This window comes from Theobroma cacao, chromosome 3, assembly GCF_053813885.1.
Source record: "Theobroma cacao isolate CCN51 chromosome 3, ASM5381388v1, whole genome shotgun sequence".
Taxonomy (NCBI): domain Eukaryota; kingdom Viridiplantae; phylum Streptophyta; class Magnoliopsida; order Malvales; family Malvaceae; genus Theobroma; species Theobroma cacao.
The window spans coordinates 46,417,394-46,436,322 of NC_142641.1; the positions used below are offsets into that span (position 1 = coordinate 46,417,394).

At 37.8% G+C, this 18,929-nt stretch overlaps 4 protein-coding genes across 9 annotated transcripts; 3 read left to right on the forward strand and 1 right to left on the reverse strand.

Annotated features, from left to right (window-relative positions):
- Nucleotides 1-244: 244 nt before the first annotated feature.
- Nucleotides 245-4,556, forward strand: LOC18606896 (transglutaminase family protein). Of its 3 annotated transcripts, none has more exons than XM_018117606.2 (10): nucleotides 245-541; nucleotides 866-970; nucleotides 1,217-1,376; nucleotides 1,517-1,594; nucleotides 1,816-2,179; nucleotides 2,354-2,466; nucleotides 2,658-2,822; nucleotides 2,966-3,105; nucleotides 4,053-4,145; nucleotides 4,243-4,556. In XM_018117606.2, exons 2-10 carry the CDS (start codon nucleotides 897-899, stop codon nucleotides 4,400-4,402), a joined length of 1,347 nt encoding a protein of 448 aa, XP_017973095.1. In that variant the 5' UTR covers nucleotides 245-541; nucleotides 866-896; the 3' UTR covers nucleotides 4,403-4,556. The 3 variants fall into 3 exon arrangements, with proteins under 3 accessions (XP_017973095.1, XP_017973096.1, XP_017973097.1); XM_018117607.2 differs by having other exon boundaries at nucleotides 245-458; XM_018117608.2 differs by having other exon boundaries at nucleotides 245-453.
- A 518-nt stretch (nucleotides 4,557-5,074) lies between these two features.
- Nucleotides 5,075-9,383, forward strand: RUS1 (root UVB sensitive-like protein (Protein of unknown function, DUF647)). 2 transcript variants are annotated; one of them, XR_001927146.2, is made up of 8 exons: nucleotides 5,075-6,174; nucleotides 6,263-6,538; nucleotides 6,613-6,669; nucleotides 6,836-7,034; nucleotides 7,119-7,234; nucleotides 8,036-8,212; nucleotides 8,689-9,031; nucleotides 9,119-9,383. XR_001927146.2 is itself a non-coding variant. In XM_007040773.3 (7 exons), exons 1-7 carry the CDS (start codon nucleotides 5,509-5,511, stop codon nucleotides 8,971-8,973), a joined length of 1,776 nt encoding a protein of 591 aa, XP_007040835.2. In that variant the 5' UTR covers nucleotides 5,076-5,508; the 3' UTR covers nucleotides 8,974-9,383. The 2 variants fall into 2 exon arrangements, 1 of the variants encoding a protein (XP_007040835.2); XM_007040773.3 differs by having other exon boundaries at nucleotides 5,076-6,174; nucleotides 8,689-9,383.
- A 542-nt stretch (nucleotides 9,384-9,925) lies between these two features.
- LOC18606898 (ribonuclease H2 subunit B) lies at nucleotides 9,926-13,826 on the forward strand. Of its 3 annotated transcripts, none has more exons than XR_016025122.1 (10): nucleotides 9,926-10,210; nucleotides 10,320-10,382; nucleotides 10,496-10,597; nucleotides 10,809-10,885; nucleotides 11,369-11,492; nucleotides 11,935-11,999; nucleotides 12,457-12,526; nucleotides 13,058-13,133; nucleotides 13,229-13,374; nucleotides 13,557-13,826. XR_016025122.1 is itself a non-coding variant. In XM_018117609.2 (10 exons), the coding sequence occupies exons 1-10, from the start codon at nucleotides 10,159-10,161 to the stop codon at nucleotides 13,677-13,679; spliced, it is 846 nt and encodes a 281-aa protein (XP_017973098.2). In that variant the 5' UTR covers nucleotides 9,936-10,158; the 3' UTR covers nucleotides 13,680-13,826. The 3 variants fall into 3 exon arrangements, 2 of the variants coding, with proteins under 2 accessions (XP_017973098.2, XP_007040841.3); XM_018117609.2 differs by having other exon boundaries at nucleotides 9,936-10,210; nucleotides 13,281-13,374; XM_007040779.3 differs by having other exon boundaries at nucleotides 9,937-10,210; nucleotides 10,323-10,382; nucleotides 13,281-13,374.
- Nucleotides 13,827-14,704: 878 nt separating this feature from the next.
- LOC18606899 (putative carotenoid cleavage dioxygenase 4, chloroplastic) lies at nucleotides 14,705-17,025 on the reverse strand. The gene has a single exon (XM_018117605.2). The coding sequence runs from the start codon at nucleotides 16,760-16,762 to the stop codon at nucleotides 14,942-14,944; it is 1,821 nt and encodes a 606-aa protein (XP_017973094.2). The 5' UTR covers nucleotides 16,763-17,025; the 3' UTR covers nucleotides 14,705-14,941.
- Nucleotides 17,026-18,929: the final 1,904 nt, after the last annotated feature.

Genomic DNA, 18,929 nt, shown 5'->3' on the forward strand with positions numbered 1-18,929 from the left:
GGGAGTTACCAAAAAGGGGCTTCTCTTTACGTTTTATTTTCTGTTTTGTTTTGGTTTTTGTCCTTTCGAAGAACAAGACAAAAGAGGCAGCAAAAATAATGCAATATGGTCTGAAAAACAGACTCTAGGTAACCCTGCTCTTAACCTTGTGTTTAGGATTTAAAAATTAAAAGAAAATGGAAATGGGGTGATAAAATAGAAATAAATGGCGAGATAAATAGAGAAAGGCCAAGGGGGACTGAATTTCAACTTGCACAGCTATTCTCAATTTGTCATTCCCTTCCATCATCCATTAATTTGGCATTACCTTGGCTTATTTGCTTTGCTCCTATCATATCAGTTTAGCATCTATCTATCTATCTATCAATCAAGTTATTGCCACAACCAAATTCAAGGGAGGGAAAAGAAGGAGCAGCCTCACCCTTCTAATCTCCTACAGCTCCTTCCTCTCTTGTAAGGTTCAAATTCTTGCTACCAACTCTTGTTTTTCTTCCTCCTGAACACACCCTCCGTTTCAGTCAACTGAAAAAACAAATTGCTGGTTAGACTTCAATTCAGCTGCCAACTTATTATGGATTTTGGGATATCTTGTCTCTTCTCCTTAAATCAGGCTTCTTTGGGTTCATCATCTTTCTATGCATGCTTTAATTCATCTTCCAGATCATCCATTTTGTGTTTTGGAAGTAGTTTCCCAGAGCCCGAGATCTTAAACTCTGTCTTGAAACCCTCTTCCTCCAAATTCACTGCTGCCTCGTCTCCCTTTAGAGAAGACGCTTGATCTTCTTCCAGCTTTTTTACCTTTCTTTTTCTCTTGCTTTAGTGTGGTAGACTATTTTTTTTAGCTCCATTTTTCACCTTTCCCCAGAGCAATTTGCAAGGCAAGATAAAGTGACAAAATGTTGTGCACACCATATTGCGTGCCAGCGGCAGCTATGGCTTCTCCGACTTTCCCTGATCATTGCTTTATCAGGTAATTCTTCGATAATTGAACTTGTTTCTCTCTCTCTCTCTCTCTCTCTCTCTCTGTCCCTGTTCTTCTCTTTATATTGTAGTAATTGATTCTGCTAATTGGGTTTACTATAATTTGACTGTTGGGTTTCTCATAATAGTTGGGGGGAAATGAATATTTTAGTAGGAGTTTATGAATATAGAGATGGAAGAAGGATTTGTAGTAGGAAAACCCCTGGAATATCCGTTTATTCTTTACGATCATCAGGTATGATCATCATCATCATCATGATCACAAGGACTTGAGGAGATGGAGGATTAGGACTACTACTGCTGCTACTTCAGCTTCTGCTTCTGCTTACCCTCTCTTTTCCAATCAGATTCAGCTAACTAAAGACTCTTCTTCCCGTCACAAATTTTACCAGGAGGTTGATCTATAACAATATATGCATATATGTTGTTCATCCATTCTGGATATCCGCATCATCATGTGAATCATTTTTTATTACTTAGATTATCTTCCATTTCCGTTTTCTAATATTCTGTTGAACTATAATGCAATCAACAGGCTCTTAAGACTGCAAGGGACAAGTTCACTCGAGAAATCTCGATCCAGTCCAAGGACAAGGACATCTCTCTTGCTAAGGTACAAACATACTGACTACATGCTTACTTCCCCGTCTTTTTTTGTTTGACCTTGTCAAATTGCGGTACCAGCTAGATAATTTATAAGGCCTTCACTAACTCATTGTTTGTACGGTGACTGGTGAGAAGATAGGTTGTTACTTGAAGAGGTATTTAATTGCTTCATTCATGCTTTTGAAATGTAATTGGAAGTTTTATTTTGCTTGATATCTTTTGGTGTAGGCTTTGCTTTATGTTGCAGCTGAAGATGAGGCATTCATGGCTTTTAACCAAGAGATGGACACTCGCTCCCTCCTGAATGAAAGGAGAAATGTTTCTTCCCCATCTGATACCAAAGAGTGGGATTCTGTGGAGCAAATGCCTTTGGGTGGAAAGACCATATCTGAATGGCTGAGTGAGTTGGATGCAATTGCTAAAGAAGTTGAAGCAGAGCTAGTTTCAAGAGACATAGGCTGCCATCTGGTTGAAGTTTTGGAGGCAGTCAATTTAGTTCTTTTTGAGTTAAGAGGCTTCAAAAGATCCCCTGTTCTCGTGGATTCTAAGCATTCATACTTACACTCAATACTGAGCTCTGGATGTGGCAGTGGTAAAGCCTCATTCTACTTCATTTATGCAATAACACGCACTTGCTGCAACACATTTTCCCTCATAATTTGGGTCTAGTGGAATTGAAATTGTTTTTCTTTATTGTAACCTATGCTTCCTTATCATTTTGTTGTCATTTTTAGACATTCTAGTGATATGATTGCGTTGTTTACAGCAATTTTGCTTAGCATAATTTACATTGAAGTTTGTCGGCGACTTGGTCTAACCATTGTGGGATCTCGAGTTGGGGGAGATTTTTTAATATGGCCCCAGACAGGGTATCCAGAGGTACTTTAATCTTGAAAGTTTATTTTTGTGGTGCATGATTCTTAGTTCATGCTTGTACTGATGCATCATTTGATGTCTTATCCAATCCATAGTTATGTTTCTGGTTAGAAAAATTACAAGCGAGTTCCTTTTTTCTTTTGGCCACTTGCCTAAGTTGGATTTAAATTCAACTTTTACTCTTCTCTCTGTAGGAGCTCTTCAAAGTGACTTCAGGACACAGCTTGTTCGCTATTGTCAATGGAAGGTGTGTGGAGGACCCTAGATCAATGGCATCAGATTTAACTGGTACTTCACTTTTAGGGCTTGAGATAGCTACAAACCGTGATATTATTGGGATTGCTCTAGCCAATTTAATTGTAAGTCCTAGTCCTTATCATCAGGTTTTATTATTTTTTATAGAACTTGTGTTTACATTTCATTACTTGTGAACCATTCATGCCTCAAAATGCACTTCCCATATTTCTTTCCTACATATGAAATAAACTTAAAATAATTGCAGAGGCTTCACTGGAAACGTGCTTCGAGATCAAATCATGGGTTGATGCTGACTTCGCCCCTTAGGCATGTTCATAATGCTGATGAGAAACCTAACAAGATTGATAAATCAAATGTCCCTTTGTTGCGGCCTCAAGATCTTAGGTAAATTCTAATTTATCTTTATTATTTTAGGAGCATAACTCTCTTCCCAATATTGTCATGTATGTAACAGCTGTGTTTGTGTTCTTATGCAATATATAACTGTTTTGAACTACGTCTCAACAATTCTGTTGTGCATTTGAAGCTGAAGATGAGATGTTCTTTGTATTTGGCATCAGATATTATGACCTCATAAATAAATGTCTAATATAGTAAAGGCCATGCACTGCAACTTTGGTGTCTTTAATATTATCTGCTGTATTCAATTAATTCATAAGGTAAGAGACGAGTTGGGCTGCATTATTTGATCTGGTGAAGGTAAGTTGCATATTCATTGATGTTCTTTCTAAATGCACTTTACAACGAAGTTATCTCTGATAAGAATGGCGACTGGGTGGGACCAGGTTGGCATTACTTTCCGTGTCCTGCTTTACCAAGAAAAACTTTCCCTATCCATATGCTTTTTTCCCCTATTTTTGGTTACAAAGGGTGGTAAATGTGATATAGACATGTTATCCGAGTGAGGTTTTGGTATTTTGCTCGTGTTCTTTTCTTTTGAATTCTGTAACCTCTATTTCTCTTTTATAGTGACACTTGGTAGTGAGGTTAGGCTTTTGTTCCAATAAATCATCGAGTTGTAAGGAGCAGGAGCATAGTTCACTGATATTATTTTGAACATTTTTATGTTTATATACACATACTGACAATGGCTATGCTCGAGTGTTGCTCTTAAACTTGTTTCCTTTTTTACCCCATTCTTTAAATGACATAATAATGTATTTGTTTTTCATGGGTGGTTTAGTCTCACTTCCTTGGGTTGGGTAGTATTGGTGCAAGTTTGACAGCCGAAACTTGTGCCAAACTCATGCATGAAGGCAGTTAATCAAGTTTTATATTATGCGAAAGAGCATCTTCATATGTGGCATGGTAAAGATTAAATTTCTTTGCAGGCTAGCTATCATGGCTTCAGAAAGATTGTTGATTCTGCAGCCACATAATTGGGCACTAAGGAGAGACCATGGCATGATGCTGTATTATAATAGGTATCAGTTCCGAAACCTCTTTAATCTTAAAACAAGGCTATCTAAAGCTCTTTTAGAGTGATGATGGATGAAAATATATATGATATTAAAATGTCAGGGAATATGGCAAGGCAGTGCAAGAGCTTAGCATCTGCATGGCCTTTGCTCCGGAGGAAGAGGCAGAGATTCTTGAACCCTTTGTTGAGAAATTGCATTTGATGCGGCTGGAGTTGTCGTGGAAGTCTTTGGGTCATGCTGGCCGATTGGCTGTTCCTTGATTTTGTATATAACCCTCTCTCGCTCTCTCTGAAATCCTCCTTGAGGCACCTATAGTTTAATGGATGAGAAATCTGCTACTGTGAGTTCTATTTGACTTTGAATGAATATTCCACCTCAACCATGCTTGATTAGCATGCATGGCCTTTTTGATCATGAGAAGTGCGGTGGAAGGCGCATGGAGATCGAAATGCAATCCTTCTTAAAACATTTTAACTCTACAATCCTGGTAAAATGACAAGTTAATCGCCCTTTCTGTTCATGAAAAACTAGGTTCTTGTTCTTTTGGAGCAGCACGCAGGCAGGGTAATAAATGAACCCCAAACCACCCAAAACTGTAGAAAACGGAAAACCCCTTGATGATCTGGAGTTTGGCTTAGTGATTCGTATAACCTTAAACTTTCTTTAATAAAATTAATCGTGGAATCGCTCGATGTTCGATTATTTCATGATCAAATAACGAGTGTGATTTTTTTTAAATCTATATGTTATAAATAAAATACATTACATCCCTGATTTTCAAACTTTAATTTCATATCATTTTGATTTCTACAATAACAAAATTATTTAGTAGTCCTTAAACTTTCACGTTTATAATGAAAACATCATTCGAGTGGTGTTTTCATCAACTTAATCATTACTTGATAGTCGATAACACAGGATTGTTCACATGTTAATCGACGTATACAAAATTATTTTATTAAAAATATTTGTTTAATTTCACTGTACACACACGAAAGTTTATCCCACATAAAATTAGTCCCTTAACCCAAAAAAATGAATATTTACTTCCTCAAGCTGAAGTTTTGACTATGTAAAAACGTCCGTTTCATTTTGACGAGAAAAATGCTTACCTGGCAACATGTTAACCGTTGATCGTATCGTCATAGAGGTGGAACCCTGTCTTCGGTGTCTCCAGTTCGAACAGAAAAAGGAGACGCGCCGCCTCCCCTACGCTCTCCGTCTCCTCCTCCAGTCGTCGTCCTCCTCCTCTCCACCAAATGGAAATTCCTACAAGTAGAATTTAGAAGCAGGAACCCAAAAATGATGATTCCGGCCAGCAAGAAAAAACAGGGACCCTGATAATATCTATGTAAGTAAAAGAGGGATGGCATGCGCTTGCGGTTATTGTTGCAGGCCCTTGTTCCTTTCTTCACCCTTCGCCTTCCCTTCACCTTCTACTCCCTCAAGCTATGCGCCGCCCACCACCCCATTTCTCTTTTCCCACTTAGCCATCTGCGCGTCTTTTAAACCAGTTATTGCTGCTGCTACTACTAACTCCTTGCCCTTCCCTTTGCTCTCTCATGGTCATGGTGGCGGTTGTGACGGCAACAACAACAATAACAATGATGGTCCATTTGGGTCTGACTCTTGGCGGTGGAATGACGATTCATCATCTTCTCATTCTCATCCTTTTCTTTTATTTCTTTCTTCATTCGTTGCTTGCTTCTGCCCTTCCCAATTATCTTCCGCCCTTGCAAGAACCAACGAGGATTCCCAGGAGGATGACGTGGTTTGGGAAGTGAAAGGGAGCAAGTGGACTAAGCTCATTCCTGATTTCTCCGAGGATGCATTTGTTGCTTCGAACGGGATTGTGAATTTGACAAAATCGTTGTCGCTGTCAACTGTTTGGCGGCAATGCAGAGACATTGTCATGCGGTTGCTGCTCCCTGAAGGTTTCCCTGACAGCGTTACCAGTGATTATCTTGATTACTCTCTTTGGAGAGGCGTACAGGGCGTTGCTAGCCAAATCAGCGGCGTTCTTGCCACCCAAGTAATTATGTCTTAATTGCTTGCTCTTATTTTCTGATTTAGGAATTTTGTAAAACATTTGGTGCTCACTTTTTTTTGATATTGTTCAGGCATTGCTTTATGCTGTTGGATTGGGGAAAGGAGCTATTCCCACAGCTGCTGCTATCAATTGGGTGTTAAAGGATGGGATTGGTTATTTGAGTAAAATCATGTTGTCCAAATATGGAAGGCATTTTGATGTCAATCCTAAAGGATGGAGGCTATTCGCTGATCTCCTGGAAAATGCTGCCTTTGGATTAGAAATGTTGACCCCTGCTTTTCCACATCTCTTTGTTCCTATTGGTGCTGCTGCTGGGGCTGGAAGATCAGCAGCTGCTCTCATCCAGGTAATCAAGTAATTTTCTGTTGTTATCATAAAAATAAAACTGTATTGTTGAAAGCTGACACTGATCAATTCCAGGCTGCTACTAGAAGTTGCTTCTATGCTGGTTTTGCTGCTCAAAGGAACTTTGCAGAGGTCAAGCATAATTTATCTTTATTGTTTTTTTATGTAATATCTGATATGATATGCAATTTTGAATACCCTAAAAAAAATGTCCTCCTTTATTTATAATCATATTGGATTTGGCATGATACTGGCATTCCTGTATTGTGTCTTTACTAAAGGCAATTAGTTATTGTAGGTAATTGCTAAGGGTGAGGCTCAGGGAATGGTAAGCAAGTCCATTGGAATCGTGCTTGGTATAGCATTGGCTAACTGTGTAGGCTCATCTACATCTCTTGCCCTTGCTTCGTTTGGTGTTGTTACTTGGGTCCACATGTACTGCAATCTGAAGTCATACCAATCTATTCAACTGAGGACATTAAATTCCTATCGTGCAAGTAATATATCTGTCCTATCATTGTTGTTAAATGAGTTCTAGTTCATTACATAATGGAAAGCATTTTCCTTCAATGTTTTAACAGGTTTAGTTTTCAGTGAATATCTCCTGAGTGGCCAGGCACCTTCAATCAAAGAGGTCAATGATGAGGAACCACTTTTTCCAGCTGTACCATTCCTTAATTTATTGTCTGCAAACAGAGTGAGTTACTGTTTCTCTCTAAGCTCTCTCAGGAGATAGTTACTAAGAATCTGGATTGATTGATTAGGGTCAATACTTCAAATGTTTTTCTAGGTTGCCTTGTTGTTCTACTGAATCCATATCGTTTTTTTTTTTTGCTCAGCCTGAATCCATATCGTGGTTTTTGAATTAGTCAAAACTTTAATAACCTAAGAGGTTAAGCTGGCTAAAACTTCAGAGAATAAACAAGTATGTGTGCTCAATATTATTGTGAGTAATAGAAAATCCTGCATCACAGATATTTTACTAGAGGAGAATTCCTCTTATATAAAGTTTCCGATGAATTTGAATGAATACTGAATTCACAAAAGATCATAAACCATTACTCATTGAGAGGAAGCATTGAAATATCTCTTCATTTTTGGTATGATTCAACTAATTTTCTTGTGCAATTAAGAGGAAGCTCCTTTGAAGGTTTAATTTATAACTGTGGTTCTTCCGAATATGATCTTGTGCTTGTACTGCTCTGTTACCATGGCTCAAGACTTCTAGTTGTTGATTCTTGCATTCAGCTTGGGGTGGAGAGGAGTTTGGTTTATGGGTCAGGCATGGGATGTGCTAACCTCTCCAACACTCTTCCAGTCCTTATCAATTCAACTTTGTAAAATTTACCCCTATTCTAATATGGTCAATTCACCATTTAAAAATTTTTAAAAACTTCGACTAATGAAGCAGAGTACGAGCAAACAACATATAGCAGGTTGGTTGTAACAATTTGTCTGTATGTCACCTGAGATATTCCATTCTAAATTAATTTTATAGGAACGATCAGTTGTACTATCTTCAGAAGCAAAGCAGGCTGCTGCTGACATTGAGCGCCGGCTGCAGTTGGGGTCAAAACTCAGTGATATTGTCAACAACAAGGAGGATGCACTAGCACTATTCAGTCTGTATAAAGATGAAGGCTATATTCTGACTGAACACGAAGGAAAATTCTGTGTAAGTGCATTACTATTATGGATTTTAGTCTCCATTCCTTCTCTCTCACAAACTCACAGGTTACACCCTTTACTTATTCTTGGGAGGACTTAGCTTGGTTTCATCTCTTCTCTTCTGTTGTTTATCTTCTTATTCCCACACTTGCTAATATCTTTGTAAACACAAGTTGGTCTTAAATTTCTTGAATACTTTATTTTTGCCACCAGAATTATGAGGCTCAATTAATATTTTATTTAGTAGTTAAGTTTAGAAAGCCACAAATCAGGTTCTTATAGTAGTCATCTTTGTGAAAATATGATGATGTGGCTGAAGTTGGATGATTTAGTGCCATATGCTAGCTGCTACCTTTCTGTTACTTTGATGGGAGGCATGAAAATGATAATAGAAGGGGCAAATACTAATTATTTCAAAAAGAAGGATAATAAAAAGGGCCATACTAATTCCTTTTGTGCTATTGAATTTTTTGCATAGATCAGGTAGTGCTTAAAGAAAGTTCTTTACCACAAGATATGCTCAAGTCATTGTTCCAGGTAAATTATTTGTACTGGTTGGAGAGGAATGCAGGAATTGAAGCAAGCGGTGCCTCTACCGACTGCAGACCCGGGGGAAGGCTGCAAATATCTGTGGAGTACGTGCAAAGGGAATTCAACCATGTTAAAATTGACAGTGAATCAGTGGGATGGGTAACGGATGGACTTATTGCAAGGCCTTTACCAAATAGAATCCGTCCTGGTCACAGGGACGCATCAACTGCCAGTTGATACGAAATGGAAAGTGTTTCCATACAATCATATGTGACCGACTGTTAGCAAGTAGAAGGTGAATGAGATCACTATATGCTTTTCTTCGGTTACAACTTCCTTGCAGCAAAAACATATAGCTAACTTTCTCCGATCGGGATCTCAGGGAGTTGTGCTGCTGATGTATCACAAAAGAAGCCAAGGTGGAATGCTGTTTGTAATTCACCCATTTAATCATTGTCTCGTCACAGAGGTTACATAGTTGATAGTAATAGACTAAATTTTGTATGTTGGACCATTACGCACAGGATATCTTTCTTTTTTGCTTTAGAAGGTGGGAATGGTTAGAAAAGCAATACGTTTCTCATTGTAAGAAGTTTCCTTTACAAGGCAATTGGACAGGTATAAATTTAGTGAAATTGTTGCTTGTACGGTCCATATTTACGTTTTGGGTGTTGTGAGAATATGTTCCATCTTCTTTGATAATTTGACTTTTTTGGTTGGAAGATAAACCGTATTATTAATGTTTTGTACGAGTATGAAGCAAAGGATGTCAACAGGTAAGAAATTTGTTATTTTTGAGATACTTAATCCGAATTTTATTATTCGATAAGGTATCCAAACTTTATGCATGTCAAGAATGTCTTGTAGTTGTATGAAAGTACGTATGTAAACCCAGTCTTGCAGTTGTACGAAGGAATCTATGTAAATCAAGTGGTGGAAATTGGGTAATTATGGATCAGGGCTGCAAAATGGGCCTAATTGCAAAACACCAATCTTTCAGAGGGCCAGATTTTAGATCTTAAAAATTACTGATTTTTTTTGTTTATATTTGGCCCTGCAGGATTGGGCTTAAGATATGAAAATCTTTATCGAAGGCAGGACTCGGCTTGAAATGCAAATCGAGATCTTCGATTCTAGGCGGGCTGCGCAAGCCCGTATAGGTTTAGCCGCCCTCTTCAGAGTATCCCGCCATCTGCTTTTTCATCTTTTCAGCCAAAAGAATACAGTACGTATGCAATAAACATCGCGTGATGCACAGCAGCTGAGCACTCCTTGCCTCCCAAAGACCCAAAATCTAATCTAAAGTATCCCCAGAGCAGAGTCCCAGAGTCGGGAATTTCATCTTGGTGTTGACTCTTTGATTTTGGTTTTGGCTTTGGCTCTGGCTCTGGCTCTGGCTCGTCTCTCTGGTTTGACTGACTGATGGGGTGTTGGTGGGAAGGCGTTGACGAATCCCGTCTTCTAATTGCTCCGGGTGCCTCCTCAATTCCCCCATTCTTTTTTTTGGCTTTACATTTTCCTAACAAAGGAGGTTGCATCTGGTTTTCTTCTCTTAGAATTTTCAGTTTCTTTTCTTTTCCTAGCAGACCCTGGCTCTAACGGGGACGGTTCCGCTCGTTTAATATCTCTTCGTCACCCCAAATCAGGTAATTTTAGTTGCTATGTTTAGAATGTGGAACACTGGTTCTTTGACATCGTACTCAATTTTGTTTCTATTACTTGACCCTCCCCATTTCAACACAAAGGCTTTATTTGACAGGAGTTACGACATCCTATCTTTTAAGTAATAGGTTGCTTCAAGAACTTCACTGGTTCAAGCAATCTTATGGCTCCTGGTTTTTGGGAGATTACGTTTCTGAAGGTAACCCTTATATTTTATACGCGTTTAACCAACCGTATGATTTAATATTTTCAATCATAGGTCATTGGCATTCAGTTTGGTTGATTAAATGTCGAGCACGATTGAAATGGTTTCGCATGTTTCATACAATCTCAATAATAGACAGTCCCTCTGATTACCTTGCTTTTTATTTTTTTCTTATCTGCATCCCTTGCTATTACTTTGTATGCAGATGGGAGCCTATATACTGCTACTCCTATTGATCCTGTTTTCATCATGTTGCCTATCTTTGAAGAAGCAAGAATGAAGGTATGATCATTACTAGTTGCCCTTAACTGGTGATACTTGCCTAGTTACTTTGACAAGACCAGTTGTCAAATAGCACCTTAAAGCCTCAATGCAAGGCATCTTCAACAATGCATTCTCCCTTAGACCCTAGCCAAGTGCTTCAACTGAGGCAAAAGATACTTGAGGAACTGTGCCATTGAAATATCAAACCCTAAGTGAAATTTGAGTAGATGGCCCTTGCTTAGTCAGGATTTTATACATATAAATGGGGGGCATTTGATCGCTACTAGAACAAATGAAAACCCATCAATAATAACTTGTGAAGATTGCAAGATTCTTTAGCCTTTATGCAGTAATGTGATATCTTGTTTGAATAATACGCCTGCCTCTTTTGTCCCTCTGAAACTTTGGTATTTATCTCTCATTATTAGAATATTGTTTAAATCTTTGAAGCATTTATCTGGATTTTTCACTAATAATGATAAAATTTTGGTGTTAATGCAGAAAGTGGATGACCCTGGAAAGTTTAGGCAATTAGATGAGATACTCTTCATTAATGACTATCCTGGATATCGACATTTATTCTCCATTGCAGAGAACTGTATGCAAGTTGTTTGTGAAATTAAAGGTTTCCTACTACCTGTATATTCTTGTGAATATCTCTTTGAGAATAGTTCTTAGATATTATCATCTAAGTTATTTTGTGCATATCATTTTGATAATTTGTTGTTAATAGGATTAAGAAATCTGTATTTTGCCCTTAAATTTCCTTTTGTGAATTGTAATTTTGGCATGCAGTTAGGGGGTTTGAATGCTCTTGAGTTGCATTCGACTTGATTGCTTCATATTCTTGTGTAGAAGTGTTAAATTTCTTAGAATAAGAACAAAATGCCTTAATAACCTTAAATAGTTAAATATGAGTTTCAACTTTACTATATTCTGTCTCCGATGGAGAACAGATTCTATTAAGTGCATTACAAATTGCTCTATAACTGTATGTTACGATGAAAGCAATGATTTAATACTGCAAATAATATTTATGAATCATTCTCACCTGCATTTATATGCAGAAATTGGATCATCAAAATTTTTTAGGCTTGATGACACGAAGGTTTTAGCTTGGTTAAATTACAAGGTCAGCCTTCTTCTGTTTGAACTCATTTTCTTGTGTTTGAATCTATGAAATGTTTAAAACCTCCTTCTTGTTGGTAGTTTAGTTATCTTACTGTGGATGAGTACAGTGCCCAAGTGTAGACACCTTCATAATACCTATGGACTATGGAATTATTGTGTTTTCAATTGGAAAGAGGATATGTATCTTTCGTAGGTCAATTGCATTAAATATCCTCTTGGGGAACAATGCAAGTTCTAGTTCTGTATTTAATATGTTTCATGCCTATGACTATTGTTTTACATCGTTGCTATCAAACTATTGCAACATTGTCTGTTAGTTTGTGCTGGTTGCTTCCATTATTATACAATGCTAACCTAAGTGAAAAATACACATATAAGTCAAAACTGTTTAGCAATCTTTGTCTATTGATGATAGAGAGTTTTCATGTTTCTTAAATATAATATCTCTTGAATTGCAGGTATGCCAGTTAAAACAGACTCTACCAGCATTGGACCAAAACTATGCCGCACGTGATGAGAAGGATACATGTATATTTTTCTGAGAAAATAGTTTTTGATATTCAGCTATGTATATTCATACAAATGCATGTAAAATTGCAGATGTGTGCGTTCACCTTACACACACACAAGATAGATGTATGTAGGTGATAACAATTCATATGAAACATTCTTATAGGGTCTTCTGCTGCAATATCAAGGGATTGAAAAGAGCAAGAGAGTATAGGTTTAAGATTTAACTCTTATGAGGGGTCAATAAATGTAAAATGTAAAGGACTGCTTTCCAATTCAATCCTCTTGAACTTCAGTTTCTTTGGACCATAATTAGCTACACATCATTTGGTGTTTAGCTAATGGGGCAGTAAAGCTATATCTAAAAGGATTGTACATATTGTATAGTTTATGCATTGATATTATTGTGTGTTTTGCACGTGAGCATGTGCCTGATCAGTGCATTTAGTATTCATATCTGATAAAACTTTGAGTGTCTGATTTGACATGAAATTAATGTTGATTTAACAACGTGGGTCACAATTTGATTTACCTCCTTCACTGATGCAGTGGCTGATGCAATATCAATAATAGGGGAGTACTTGAAACATGAGCCTTGGTTGAAGCTTTTGTCTAATCATTTTAAGTATGGTCTCAAACTTTTTGAGTTTTTCAAATTTATATGAACATTTTCTTCAACTCCATTTATAAGAAATACATAGATCAAATGAATTTATGCAGACTGGTTTCCCTCTTGATTCATTGGAGTTACATATTGCTGAGGTGTTTGCAGATTGAATATACTGGAGGCAACAAGAATAGCATCGGATTTTGAAGCTTGCTCAAATGCCATAGAAAGTCCTATGGGTGCTTCTAATCCCTCACAGGTATTACTGGTCTTACATAAAGTCCTATAGGTGTTATTGCTTGTATTCTTTTTTACTTTTCGTTGGGAAAGGGGGGTTTGCACTTTTGGCCTCCTTGTTAGAGGTAGGAACAGGATGTAGCTGTGGCTATCACTGGGATGAGGGGGATTTACATTTTACAATTGCAAATTTTAATTTCTCAGGGTAAGACAAGGGGTGAGAAAAAGACTGCAAGAAATCAGAAGCAAGCTAAAAAGGCTAAAATAGAGACAGAATCAAGAAACATCAAAGAAATGTTTTCAAGGGCTTCCCGAAGGAGGAACTGAAGCTTTCTTTTATGCCAACAATTTCCAAATGTGAGAGAAATAGGATCCAGGAACATCCATTAATCTTGTTAATTAATTGATGTACTCGTGTCTGTTCTTCTGTCATCTCTTCCAGGACTTAAAATACATTTTGGCTTTTAACAGGTACTTTGCATGTGTAATTTTATATGTTTAATAAATTATTATCAGATATATATTAATAGATAATGCATCAACAATTAGTTTTAGTTTAATTTATGTTTCAGTGTTAGTATACTAAGTGTTATTATAATTAAATATAAATAATATTATAAAATTAAAGTTCATTGAGATTTTATATATTAGTTTTTTTTTTTTTTTTGTACTTTTCATATTTTGTTATTAAGCATAGCTTACACTTCCTATTTTCACCATTTTCCTTTTAACTTTCTTTCTAATATTTTATATCTATCTATAAGTCAATCAATTTTAACACTTTTTTAAATTTAATTAAGCACATTTCATATAGAGAAGATATAAAAGCGATCATGATTAAGGATTCGTGGAAAAAAAAAAATGAAGGATTCGTGTGAATGTAAAGGTCTTTGCAACGTAATTTTCTTTCCCATAATAGATATGAATAATGACATGGTGTATTAATACGATTGCCATGGCCAACCAAACATGCTATTAAAGAGAGATGAAAAAATTTATGAGAGAAAGGGAAAATGAAAGAGAGGAAAGAAAATTATTTCAGACAGATAGAAAGAAAACGTAAGCTTACGCATTTTCCTTTCGTTTCTTATGACTTCAACTTATTTCATGGGGTACCCAGAAAGCGACATCATCGATGGGGTGTGGCAATGAACATTGTCCTCAGAAATTTGGCCGTCCTTTTTACTGTTTATCCATACCTCGTAGATTCAATTTTTAATTGGATAAATATGAAAAAAATTGATGCATCTCCCACTTAAATGCTCGTCGGTATAAATTTCTCCGAGTATTAAAGCATATGGCGTAACAAGTACTTGCACGGATATATGGTGTACAAGCATTGACTGGAAGCATTAAGAAAATGGCTAAGTGTTTTTGATATATAGATACAAATCAACTTGTGGGCTATGGTACATCGCTTTTACTATACCTGTTGCGACATGTTCCACGCGACGCTGAGGGGAAAGATTCTATGTTTTACCGCTTTTTTCTTTTTTTTTTTTTGAAAATTTATAGTATATTCAATCAGAGGGAACAAAAATCACCCCTGAGGAAAAGAAGATGATTTTGTCCTGTTATCCTTTGATTTTTTACAGCTTATTTATGTCACTTTCCCTCACAAAAAGTCCATGGAAACCGTACGGTACCCTCCGGGGCAGCTTCGCGGCAGCCACGATGTCAAGATTAGGTGACTTTGCGTCCATCACCAAGAACCTTGACTCTCCCGTGTTTTCATTGTGAACATACGAAACCACATAGCCATCGTCCTCGTCTGCCTCGGGATTTCCTGGCTCCTTGGCCACAAAGAATGGTTCCCCACCAAAGCAACCTGGCCCATACATCCTACTAGCCACTGTGCACTCCTGGCGATCCCCCTTGGACACATCCAACTTTACCACTCCTGATATTTTTGGCATTGGGTCACCCACTGCTGCGTACACATATTTGTTCTTCTTTGCTAAATAAGCTGGATTTAACACTGCGAAATCCAGATTTCTTGTTGAAAGGGGATGCCTTGTTACTAGCCCTGTTCTTAAGTCGATCCTTACTTTCTCCACTAAGGCATGAACAAGGTCCATTCTCTCCAGGGTGTGTTCTACTGACAGTATGTTTGGTGCCAGCATGACTATCGCGTTGCCATCATCTTCATCCCATGCATTGATGGCGTGTATGAGGTTGAAACCTGGTATATCAAACCACCTTATTTCTGACTCGTCTTTTGCATATCGAGGGATGACTCCGATCCTTGGTACTTTAGCTGGGTCTGTACCCACCGGAGATCCCCCTCCAAAGATCATTTCCATGGGATTCATTCCTATCTGTATGTCAGCAAATATTGCGTACTTCTTTGTAATAGCAAAGTCGTGGAGAAAAGATGGCCGGGACATAGAGAATATGGGCACATCTGGCTGTTTGTTTCCATTCGCATCAAAGTAAAAATAAGTTAGAAATGGAGGCATAGGGCCATATCGGAAAGCAAAGGCCTCGCCAGTGTCAGTGTCTGTCTTGGGGTGAGCAGTCATGCTCATGAACAGCTTTCCATCAAAATCATGGCGACCCAACGTTTCTATATCCCCGTTGGGAGTCAAGCGTATGGAATAGGGTAGATCAGATTCACCAAGTGCGTAGAGACGGTTTCCGAACAAGGCCAAACTAGTGTTTGCAAGACCAATACCGTTTGCCGGATTGAACTCACCAGTTAGAACTCTGACAGCTGAGAGAGCACCGCGAGTTGCAGCTGCAGTTAGGCCGTTAAAGCCAGAGAAAACATTGGGAAGAACTGGAGACCCCATCTCGTTTTCAATCGAGTACTTGTAAGTCTTTACATAGCGGCTACAAAGAGTGGCCTGGCCCTTGGAGATTCTGATGGAGTGAAGCATACCATCACCATCAAAGAGGTGGTAAGGTCCACGAGGGAGGTACTGAGGGTTAGGGCCGTTACGTATGTACGCACCGTCGAGGCAAGGTGGGAGAGATCCTTGAATAACTTCGCACTCTGTCGGAGGGAGCTCATCAACAGGAGCAAAGTTGTGGGACAGCACGTGTCTGGGGTCGACTGAGGGGCGAATTGGAGGGTCTATGAAGTTGTTTATGATGTTGTCGAATGTATTGAAGATGAATGTGGATAACTTTGGTTCTACTCTCTTCTTTGCTCCAACCGAAGGAGAAGCAATTCTTTTGGGCAGTGTGTTTGACGCTGGTGGTGGCGGTTGAGTTTTAGGAGGTTGGGGTGGTGCTTTTGTTGTGGTAGTGGTGGTGGTCCTAGGAATGGAAGCTGGAGGTCTTTCTTCAATCCTAACAGAGGAAACGTTGACGTGAGGTGTCGAAATCGATCTGGGTGTGGTGACGGCGGGGGAGATCAGTTTTAACGGTAGTAAGGTGGAGAGAAAGGAGGAAGAAAAGGCGTCCATGTTGCCTTGATTTGTCAGCAACAATGGACAGCCAGGTGGAAGGAGAAGGGCTAAAAAGTCTGAGATGCTGTGGGCAACAATGGGAATCTTTCGGGCGGTTATGAAGCAGAAATGTAAAAATGAATGATGAGTCCCGATCAGTCCTCAGGGATAACAATTTGCACTATGAAGCACTGACATCTCTCAATCGTGATCCCTGCACACGAAAATATCTTAAGCCACAGGATGGTATTTATAAAAATGAAGATAAAAAATGAGATGGAAAAACAAAGTTGGGAGACGATTTTTTTCCCCTGAACTCCATTAATGCCGGAGGGGACCATAACCTTTGATCTATTCATCCATTAATTCACACAACAGTTCATCTACCTATCACCTGATCATCGTAACCCTGATGGTGAGAGGCCAGCCACTTACTTTCCTTGGCCTTCTTAACCGCATTTGCAATCTAAGGCAAACAACTTGCATTGTAAAATACTACTAAATGGATATATTACCGGCTTTAATTTTTGGTGTTTGATCTTTATTTTTACATTTAGACGGTTTTTGTTAGTTTATTTTTTATTTTATTAATCATTTGTTAATTTTATAATCTCTTAATTGCTTAAAAAATATTTTTTAATCTAGAAATCATCAAAACCTTTCAAATATCAGCTTTTTGCTAAAATGAAAGGCTGCAGATTCTCTTATTCATAATCGTATGTACACCTTTCACGAGTCCCCAAGTCCTTGGCCAAGATAAAAACAAAAGGCATTAAAAATGAAGGATAAGATTTTTATTTGGTTGCAATTTATTAAATTATTTTTAATTTTTTTCTTTGCCATTTATTATCGAGAAAAAGAAAGTAGTGAAAACAAAATGGAGATATTTATGAATGAATAAGAGAGGGGCCTTTCTGCCCTTAAAATGGACAATAATATTCGTTTATTACTAGTCACTAGGGTATACAAATGGATAATATATTTCCTCCTTTCGCTTTCAAAAAAAATCCATAGTCCCTGTCGTCAACCAGTTACGCTATATGGATTTCCGAATTTTCTTAGGCAATTTTAATAATTTCTTGTTGAAAGATAAGAACGATTTCATTATAAATAATGGAAAAAATAAATATAGCAATATGCATACTCAATTGAATTTTTTTTTTTTGAATAAAGTATTTGTATATGAAGTCTAAAGTATTAAATTACTCATTTAAAGTAATAATTAATGGGTATTGCAACTTGAAAAGGTAAATACGAATTCTTTACATTGATTGCAAATTTTATTTGAGATATAAATTTATCTGAATACAATTAATATTGTTAATTTGACTTTTGAGGCGACCTATGCTATTCTCTTTTAGGAATTTATATATATTCTTTTCTAATTTCAAACTTTTAAATGAATGCAATACTTATGATGACCTTATAATTTACATGTTGAGTGGTATGAAAATGGTCCAAATCCTTTAGCTATGTATAGAATAAAAAATCCTTTACCCTTAATAGATGTCCCGCTGGGGAAGCGACCAATCTAAGAAGTAAGAAGTGCAAGCCAAAGCACGTCCACAAGCATAGGACAGTGAACATGACTCGAAGCTGCACATTGGAGAAGATGGGGCACGCGCCCTCCTTGGAGGGACCAATCACTCCTACCTTCCCTCTGGTTAGGTATGCTTTCGGAAAGGGGCAGTCTTTTCTGTTTTTTTGGCCCAAAATCAATTAGAGCATCAAAGAGAAGAAACAGGAACGAAAATGGGGGTTCTTCGTGTACCATCCATTGGCCTTGGTACAATACCACAGGAAACGCAATTGTGCTATCTACGGACAAAGCCTTCTTACCTGATTCTGAATCGCAAGCCATGAGCAGACACTCAAATGATAAATTTGAAAGTCCTTTAATTTGCTTACTGATCTTATGTTCCAGTTCTATATTCACATTAATTTCCCTCCATGAAATGTGTCCACGTTTTCCGTGCTGACGGATCATGCCAAGAGTACTCATATAAAAGTAGAAAACCCAAATATGCTGTGCTTTAATTTGGAGCAAGAAAACATGCTCATGATCCTTCAGTAGCAACCTCCAAATTATATAATCACTGGCTTCGTGTTAAAGGCTGTTAACTTGTAATGCTTGCATCCACGTCGACATGAAGGCATATGTAATCCACTAGGATTCTGTGCAAAA